The 8,652-nt window shown below is 40.4% G+C and overlaps 1 protein-coding gene across 1 annotated transcript; it reads left to right on the top strand.

Moving 5' to 3' along the window:
* The first annotated feature begins 334 nt into the window (after positions 1–334).
* On the top strand, positions 335–8,073 carry LOC105920036 (sperm acrosome membrane-associated protein 6). Its single transcript, XM_012855526.3, has 9 exons — positions 335–663; positions 735–821; positions 976–1,047; positions 1,254–1,277; positions 3,526–3,603; positions 4,097–4,200; positions 5,029–5,185; positions 7,655–7,835; positions 7,956–8,073. The coding sequence occupies exons 1-9, from the start codon at positions 450–452 to the stop codon at positions 8,041–8,043; spliced, it is 1,005 nt and encodes a 334-aa protein (XP_012710980.2). The 5' UTR covers positions 335–449; the 3' UTR covers positions 8,044–8,073.
* Positions 8,074–8,652: the final 579 nt, after the last annotated feature.

Here is an 8,652-nt window from a genome sequence, read left to right as displayed (position 1 = left end):
GAAGAACGTGCAATTTTCACGTCTTCAATTAATTTTTTGTTTTTCCTTTGTTCTTGCACAACCCCCCCACCCCCCAAAAAACTGGCTCTGACTTTCCATCTGTCAGTTTCCGCAGCAGACCCATTTATTAAAAATTGTAAATTTTTCTTGCCGATACCCTCCTTGCTTTGTCCTGGCGCGTACGTAAGCGCTTAACTCCCTTTTTATCTGCCCCTCTCCCCCTCATCTGCGCCACCTCCCTTCCTCGGCTCACACCATCTCTGTGCTCTGCAGTAAAACTGGTGCATTGAGGCAGCCGGAAACGGGGACTAGACACAATAGAATGGAGGGAAGTGCAGAGGGTACTGTCTGCAACCTGAAGAATTAGAAGTTATTCACATGTAGTCGCCGTGGGAGCGGGATTTGAATAAAAACAAAACATTTAGTGGAGGCTGGAGCTCCTGTTGAAAATGTGCAAGGCTATTTTGTGGCTCGCAAGTGTTAGTTTGCTGATTTGCCCCGCTGTGAGCTGCTACGAGTGCTTCGTCGAGGTGGAAGACAGCCTTCGGCTGTGCTGGGGTCACGTTCTGACGCACGAAAACGTCCGAAACGTGGACGAGTGCTTTAGGATGCTGGACCGCATATTCAACACGAACGAGAGCGTGATAGAGGCTGGAAGAGTGGGTAGGGGCCAAATAGTCTGTTTATCATTCAGATTCATCGAAGCAACGATTTTATGCGTTTCCCTTCTCCAGGTGAAGGCTATGACATCAAGCTGAAGGAGATACTAGACGCTGAGATCCTCCCCATAGTGGAGGAGTTTGACCAGCAGCTGAATAAGGGTAACTAAAACACCTGCTCCAGCAGACAGCAAATTAGTTGTTCAGTGAGCTCCAGAAATGAGACGTTTCCGAAATGATGCCCTAAAGCATACAATTCACCTAGATGTTTTGAGCCAAATATCTCCTGTCTTCCTCCTCCTCCTCCATCTATCAGACAGCGTGTACGAGAGCAGGCTGCTGACAGCAGCAGACAATTTCATTGCAGCTGCCTCCAAACTGCCTAGAGGTGAGACATGGTCTCTCACACATTTCCTTCATCTTTTCCATCTCAAGTAATGCCCACGCCGGATCATCGCCACTCCCTCTGATCTCTTTAATCGTCTTGTGATAATCTAGTTACGTAATTACAGGCTTTGAATAACTGTGGAAGCAGAACTGCACGTGCACAAAGTCAAATCGTGACTGAGGTAAAATGTTTCGTTCTTTCCACAGTCTCTGGGTGTTTTCCTCCATGTGGTGAGTGCCGTCCCGTTTCTAATCTCTTTACTCAAACCGACCTGTTTAAGGAAAATCCTTCCTCATTTTGTTAAGGATGCAGTGCCTTATGAAACTTTTCATACTCCCTGTGCTTTTTTTTTTTTTTTTTTTTCTTTTGCAACGAACCAACACAAAGAAGATCATAATTGTAAAGTAAGAGTAAAATGTTTTTGTTTTTTTTAACCAATCAGCATCAACATGAACAAGGAGCACACCAGACTGATCAGGGATAAAGCTACGGAGAACATTAAAGCATGGTTAGGCTTAAAAAAAGATGTATCCCAAGCTTTGAACGTCTCACTGGTCTATCTATCATGAAAACAACTGTAAACCTACCAAGACATGACCTAAGACCGGAGAAGGAGAGCCTTTCAAAGAGAAGCAACCCGGAGGCTTATGGTAACTGGGGGAGCTGCAGAGATCCACAGCTCAGGTGGGAGAATCTGTTAACAGAACAACCTTTAGTTTTACGCTCTACAAATCTGGCCTCTGTGGAAGAGTGGCATGGTTGTTGATTTGTCAAAACTAAGCAAAAAGACTTTGCCTCTGCAGCTTACCACAAGCTACGCAGGGACACAGCAAATACGCAGAAGAAGGTGCTCTGGTGAGATGAGACCAAGATTTAGGTTCATAGTTGACGAGAGGAACTGAATGCAGGGCAATCCTGGAAGAAATCCTGTTTGAGGCTGCAAAAGACTTGAGACTGTAGTGGATTGCCTGTCAACAGATCAGCCACCTCAAACTTACAGTCAGAGCTACAATAGAGTTATTTAGATCAGAATATACTGATGCTTTAGAACGACCTGGTGAAAGTCCAGATCAGAACCCAATTGGAAATCTGTGGTGTGACTTGCAAATTTGCCGTTCACGGATGTTATCCATTCAATCTGACTGAGCTTGAGCGATTTCTCAAAGAAGAGCAAAATGTGGTCTTTAAGAAGCCAAACAAAACTGCAGCAAAAGTAGGCGAAACAAAGTACTGATGCGGGGGAGTTAAATACAAATGTATACAAATGGAAACACAAATGGATGCTTGTCAGATTTATATTTGCATTTATATCATTTTCTTTCCACTTTACAATTATGCTCTGCTTTGAATTAGTTTCTCACTTTAATCCTAATAAGATGCACTATAGTTAGTTGCTGTTAAATGACAAAATGTGGAAACGTTCTGGTTCAATACATTTGCAAGGGACTGTAGGTTCTAAATATTTTAAGAATGGTTCTGTTAAGTTTACTAGATTTATCAACATTGAGACGTTCTTCTTTTCTTTTTACAAATAGCGTGAAGGTTTCCCAAACCATGTTATAACAAGTCTCTAATTAGTGTACGATCTTCCACAACAAATTTGTCCTAAGTTGGAATGTTTGTGCAAAGGCTGCAAATACTAAAGCAGTCCCAATACAAAAAAAAAAAATCGTTCTGTGTGTTCCCAAAAAAGAAGAGAAGGGTTTTATAAATGTGTTTTAAAGAATCTTCATTCAGTGCATAAATATCAATTCAGGTTTTATTATATTGTTGAACAAAAACGATCCAATCCCAACCAGACTGATTCAAAATCTGAGATAAATAGGAAGCTACAGTCAGACGCTAACGTTAGTGTTTATATTGTCTGTATCTTGTCTAGTGTTGACAGCCAGATTAGGTGGTTCTGGAAGGTGAGGCTCTCAGCTAGTTAGAGGAACCGAGACTAAAAGCAGAAATCCACCATCTCAAAGTAACTTCGCCCTCAAAGGTGTCAAAGGAGTTTATATGAAAACTGTTTTATTAACCTTTAAATTGTAATTATATTTGCATCAGGTGGTTGTCTTTCTCTGAAACCCAGGATTATTTACATTGGAAATATTAGTAGGAGGCTTGGCCGGACTGGTGATCTTCCTTAGTGAAATGAAAACTAAAGCAATCTGAAAATCAATAAAGTAGCATTTACCTAAATCAATGTAACATATTTGATTTGCTTCCATATCAAAGAGTGAGCTCATGGAATTGCATTTGCATAAACCCCTCGGATGTATTTGAGATCCGAGTTATTTTAAGATGGCAAAAGTCCACCTTTGATTTTGACCCTTCTCACGCTAGCCGATAGCTTTAGACAATCTGGACTTATCCTGAATAAAGGCGTCAAGAGTTTTATCTCCCACAGGTTTAACTTAATACCTGTTTAATGGAACCTCGCTTTAGAAGCACCGAACCATCCCTTTAACTCTAGTTTCATGCTCCCGTCAGGTTTTCAGAGTGCAGGCGCTGTGTACAACTGTATCACCTGCCAGTATGACTCCTGTGAATTCCCACTCGACTGTCCAGGTGAGAGCATAATTCACAGGGTGACAGATTTTGTTACATCACAGCTAAAGGAAGACGGGCTAATCTAGACATGACAGATCCTTAAATAGCTATATTTTCCCCACTCATAAGTCCTGATCCCTGAAATGCTCTGCGCTTGATCCTTGAAATGCTCTGAACAAAAAAAAAAGTCAGGATTTGAAAACGAGACAGTGGAAAGGTTTTACTTCCACACATTATATCTTTTTTGCACAGAGCCCTCGAGGTTCTCTTTAAGTTGATGACTTCTTTATGCGGGGTGACAGCCGACTCCCACACACGGCGGTGTTCGTATCACCCCTGCACAGCTCAGCCGATGTTTAGCATATCATCACTTTTGCTGCACTCCTCAGAGACCGGGCTTAAGTATTATCATTAAGGAAGGCTCAGACTGCAAGCGCTGCCCTCTGTGAATGTTATCTGTATGCATGCGTCTCTGTCTGTGTGCATGTGGGTGGCTATATATTTATTTCAGTTCAAGAAATTGAGGTAATGGAGAACAGCGGGGCCCGAATGTGGTGTGATGTGCCTTTTGATCTACCAAATGATATTGAGGTGATCTGGAGGTTTGCAGAGGAGGTAAGCTCAAAGCATAATGATCCATGTCGGTCCATAGCTGTAGTTTCAGAAGATTAGCTCTTTTTTTGTTAGGACCAGGTTTTCGTCCAACTAACCCACTGAATGTCCAAGAAAGAGGAACAAAATACGTTGAAATAGACATGCGCAGACGACTTTCTTAAGATAAACTGTTTTTGCAAATGTTCATCTATACTTAAAATGTCAAACAACACAAAAAGATCGACAATTTGATCAAAAGGTGAGCATCTAAAGTCAAATAAATGCTGAATCTCTACAAAGGAACACAGCATGGTTTACACGACACATTCAGATAAACCCAAAATGATTCATACCCCAATCAGATTTCAAGTATATTAAAGTTTAAATGTATATTTTAATTCTACCACCATCATGTTTCTTGTGACTGTAAATAATAATATAATTTTGGGAGCAACGTGGCCACAACCCTGACCTGAATATTATTGAAAATCCTTGGGGGGAGCTAAAGATTAGGGCGATTTTTGCGTACTTGTGGCCTGAGTCCCATTGTTTCAAAGCTTAGCCTCCGCTAGAAGGACTAATTTCACTTTTATGTCTTTCGTATGAATCAGAACCTAAAAGCTTATGTAGCTTAACATCACAAGTGGGAAATGTGCTTTTGTTCCCCAAATTATCTTAATGATGTCTAGATTATTGACCTCAACCTACAAATGTTACAAAACTCTTAACTGAAGCTCTTTCCGCATTTTGCTTTAGTCCGAGCAAAATCCACTGTTGCATCTTGTTAGCTGAAGCAACTGCTGTCGATAAACGGGGGGGGGGGGGGGGCAACCGTATCTTCCTTCACAGGTGAAAACGCAGGAAATGGACCAGTTTAAGGAGGTGACAGCAGGAGTGGACAGGCTCTACTCCATTCCATCAACCCGCTTGCAGCATCAGGGCACTTATCAGTGCGAGATGTACTCAGGCAGTCGCTCCATTGTCAGGCTCTACTTCTACATCACAGGTAACCAGATGCACCACATTTTCAAGGGCACAGAAACTGAGGCTTGTTATATTGAACATGGCATATGTGACTGTTTGAGGGGAAAGTTAGGTAAATTAAAGAGGAGTTCATGCCTTTATTTTGTATCTTGTATAATCAGAAAAAGGAGTGAAAAAATCTGAATGTTACATACAGAAGCTTTCAGATGTTTTAGTTAATTTTCTAAAAATCCCTTACAGTCTTTCAAAGTGGTCCTGATCGGTCATTTTTCAGGTTTTCTGACGATGTTTAAAAGATCTCCTTTGGACTTCGGGAAGCGGTATCATCTTTCATTTGATCATCTTTGATGTTCATAATTTTAGCTAAATGCACTTTGGTAATCACCTCCTTCGTGCTAAAATATCACTTTATTTCTTGCAAACTGTTTTACTTAAGAATCAACTGAAGAAATCTGAACATGTTATGTCTATGCAGCCATCTCCCCGTAACAAAGTACCTAACTATCCAATTGGTTCTTTACTAACTTGTGTGTTGGTGAAACATGCATTAAGTTCGCAAGCATTTTTTCATGTCTGTGTGTTTCATCTATCAGAGATAGATAAACAAGCTAAAAAAAATAGTCAGCTGAAAGTATTCAGGTACTGGAACGAATTTGACAATGTTTAAATTAAATCTTTAATAGACCTTCAGAGAGCCTGAACACAGAAACATTAGGAGCACTTTCAAGGATCATAAGAGAGCCAGGCTACTCAGATTCAACATTTAATGAAATAGGGGCAGACTCAACACTTTTACAAAGTATTTGCATACATATGGGACATTTTTAATTACTGCTATTCAAGACATGAATATTTAAAACATTTTAAATGTTTTTGCAACTTTTAAAAAAGAAATCCAAACTCTTCGATTGGCTGAATGCATACTGCTCCTCGCAAAAGTAAACATCAAAGTATCGTATTGCGATTTTAGTGACAGACCCATAGACATTATGTACGTAGACGCCCCATTGGACGCTGCCGGCCGCTGGGCCGACGTGCCTACGGGGCGGCCATCTTGGGTCAGACCACAGATCAGACAGCTGCTATCAGAATGAATAGGAGGCAGCTCAGATCTCATTTTTATCATATGTTCCCAATGCTGGTGACCTTTGAGTTAGATTACTCATATTTATTCAGAACCAAAACTATTTAAACTGAAGTCAAACTGGATGAGATATGTATACACGCAGTTATATCTTTAGCAGTTACATATTAATATAATAAACACACAAATTATACACACATTATATATATATATATATATATATATATATATATATATATATATATATATATATATATATATATATATATATATATATATATATATATGACCTAAGATGGCCGCTCTTTTGGCACGCCTCTCACCCGACGTCGGGGCGTCTACGTATATGATGTCTATGTGACACACCAACACAAAGCAAAGCATAATAGGTAACTGGAAATAAATAAAAACGTGGTTTGCAGTTTTGTTTTACACATAGTGCCCTTTGGTGTATCCCTCTACCAGCTTTGCACAAATGGGGACTAAAACAAACTCAATCCTAGTCAGATTGGATGAGGAGCGACTGGGAACTAATAATTAAAGTTATTGCTCAAGATTCTGAACCAGATTTGGGTCCATTGTAACACATGGATGCGATTTGATTTAAACCATCCGTTGCGGCTCTGAGTGGATGTTTTGTGTCGTTGTGCTGGCGAAAGATGAACCTCCATCCCAGCTGCCAGGGTTAAAGTGTTTCTTCATTTAGCTCTGACAAGCTTTTCTTTCCCTGCTGAGGAAAATCCTTCCCACAGCATGATGCTGACCCTACATTTTACAGCGTGGATGGGCATTTAGGGTGGTGCACAGTGCGACCTTTCCAACATCCTCAGTGTCTTCCCTGTAAGCCCAGATATTTCATTTTCGGTCCCACATGTTTGCTGGGTTCCCCGACGTGGCTTGAACGTGATAAACGACTTCCTGTGGCTTTCTGACAACAACAGCTCTCTTCTTGTCACTCTTCTCAAAGGTCAGGTTTGTGTTGTACCATACTAAAAATTAATCTGTTAACAAACTCTCCCACCACCCACGTGGACGCTGTTTACTCATTAGGTGGCTTCTAAAAAGCAAGCTGGTCTGGATTTTATTTTGGGCTGTCAGAAACAAGGGTGCTGAATAACAATGTACACCCTGCTTTTTAGATGTTTGTTTCAAAGAATTTCAAAATCATGTGTAATTTATCTTCCCCTTTACTTTTATGTTCTACTTTGTTGGTCTGCCACATAAAATCCCAATAAAAAATGCACTTATCTTTCTGATTGTAATGTGACATAATGTGAAAATGTTTAAGCAGTATGGATGCTCTTGCTTCAACAGCATGTATGGTTTTAGAAATCTAAGCTTCTTCTGCTACACTGACGGTGCCATCTATGTTTTCCTGCGTGTTTTTCTTCTCTCTGTGTCTTTAAGTGACCCCCCAGCTTGTGGCAGGCCACACAGAGCTGCAGGAGATATTTGACCTGTCTCTGCTCCCAGGAGGGCAGTTACTCGCCGCGCCTGGCGCAGCTCCTCGCTCCTTCCTCCGCCTCCTCCTGTTTCTTCTCACCACCTGTTTAACCACTTCACTGCTGCTGCTGTTCCTCTCCCTGGGGTGAAAACAAAGCTACAATCTGCACAACATAAGACATTAGCAACGTCAGACACCCGTCCTGTGAGCACGCATGCCTTAGATTGTTTTTTTTTATTGCATATTTGTAATTGGCTGTTTCAGGGTCTTGTACTGGACATCGGTGTCAGAGGAAGAGCGTCCTGTTGGAAATACAGATGAAGACGAAGTTTTGGGGCCTGTCTTGTTATGAGTTTGAACGCATTAATCTGTATTAAAAATGTACAGAAAGCACAGGGCCTTCAGTGAATCTTTGTCATAGTTAATCGTCAACGTGTGTTTAACTCTCCTCACCACTAGAGGTCAGGATACACATCTTCATTAGAACAATCAACCAAGGCCTTTGGCATACATAAAACATATTGAAAGGATTGTTTCAAACTAAGCAGAACAAATGTGTTAGTCTGCACTTATTAGAGCGAGATGTGTCTTCGTGAAAATATCAAATAGGGCTGTTTGTGTTTAGTTACATGCATATAAAATTGTACTCGCTGTTAAGGTAAACCTTTTAATGCAGAATGTTTAAGGTTCAGTTCAAGTTATTTTCATTGGGAGTACCTGACATTTAATGCGTTCTCTAATATTTAGCACTCTAATTCTAATTTTTATAGTTTACATCCTCTATGTTATTTTTTTGTAATAACAAATAAAACAAATGGAGTTGTTTCTCAAGAATCCTTTAACGTCAGCCCATACGAACATATCATTATTTATAAACACTGCCAACATTAATATTTAAGACTCCCTTCAGTTTAGGCACTAAATTTGTCCTGTTAAAGTTTGACAATAATTCTCCTCCTGT

Source organism: Fundulus heteroclitus, chromosome 3, assembly GCF_011125445.2.
Source record: "Fundulus heteroclitus isolate FHET01 chromosome 3, MU-UCD_Fhet_4.1, whole genome shotgun sequence".
Classification (NCBI taxonomy): Eukaryota; Metazoa; Chordata; class Actinopteri; order Cyprinodontiformes; family Fundulidae; genus Fundulus; species Fundulus heteroclitus.
This window is presented reverse-complemented; position numbering and strand designations above follow the sequence as displayed.

Bases quoted from the DNA above. Each gene is read 5' to 3' on its own strand.
- LOC105920036 (XM_012855526.3), top strand. From the start codon at position 450: ATGTGCAAGGCTATTTTGTGGCTCGCAAGTGTTAGTTTGCTGATTTGC. The intron at 822-975 runs GTAACTAAAACA...TCCATCTATCAG, and splicing joins TGACCAGCAGCTGAATAAGG to ACAGCGTGTACGAGAGCAGG. The intron at 5,186-7,654 runs GTAACCAGATGC...TGTGTCTTTAAG, and splicing joins GCTCTACTTCTACATCACAG to TGACCCCCCAGCTTGTGGCA.